This window comes from Trypanosoma grayi (assembly GCF_000691245.1).
Source record: "Trypanosoma grayi strain ANR4 Tgr_2443_V1, whole genome shotgun sequence".
NCBI classification, from domain to species: domain Eukaryota; phylum Euglenozoa; class Kinetoplastea; order Trypanosomatida; family Trypanosomatidae; genus Trypanosoma; species Trypanosoma grayi.
This window is the reverse complement of record NW_008828061.1, coordinates 1-684: the sequence shown is the minus strand read 5'-3', so window position 1 is coordinate 684 and position 684 is coordinate 1. Positions and strand designations below refer to the sequence as shown.

Sequence of the window (684 nt, the reverse complement as noted above, 5' to 3'; positions counted from 1 at the left end):
TAGTGGAGACTTCCCCAGAACAGTTACTGGCGGCTTATCGCGACCTTTTCCCATTACCCATGAGGCCTGGTTTTGAGCTCTGCCAGGCGTGGGACAACTTTGTGGCATGGATTTATGCTATCCGTCACGAGGGCATGTCAGCCGAACTGACGCAATTGGGCAGACGTTCGCGTTATCAGCTTCGGGTGGCTCAGGCGGCGAAGGAAAACCCCGGCGTCAACATCCAAACGCTTGCCAATGCCATCAGCGATCCCAGAAAAGAAGAAGACCCTGTTTTTCAGGCGGTTCAGAAAGCGAAGACACATCCTGCCCACCCCCCGAGCTATGCACGATGTGTTCGATACGGCCGCACCGGGCATTACAGCACAACTTGCTATGTGCAGGTGAAAAAGACTCCGTTTAAGCCAAAAAACGATTATCGGCCCCGGAAGCAGTGAACTCCGGGGCCTGGAAAGCATTGGAATCCTTACCGAGTGGCCGGGGTGCCGCTGGGTTGCCGGGAAATGGGCAATTCTACGCGGGAGGGGGCCAGCACATCATCCCTTCAGGCCGGGCCCCGCGGGCGGCCCCCACTTTGGAGGGATCAGTTTGCACAGGTCCTTCCGCCATTAAAAACTTCGGCAAACGAGGTCACAGTGATCGCGGCACCGTCAGACAACCCATATGTGACAGCACTGGCGTCCG

The 684-nt window shown here is 57.0% G+C and overlaps 1 protein-coding gene across 1 annotated transcript; it reads left to right on the top strand.

The window, feature by feature from the left end:
* Positions 1-59: 59 nt before the first annotated feature.
* DQ04_24431000 (hypothetical protein) lies at positions 60-437 on the top strand (the record flags this gene model as incomplete). The annotated part of the gene is made up of 1 exon (XM_009318231.1): positions 60-437. One exon carries the CDS (start codon positions 60-62, stop codon positions 435-437), a length of 378 nt encoding a protein of 125 aa, XP_009316506.1.
* Positions 438-684: the final 247 nt, after the last annotated feature.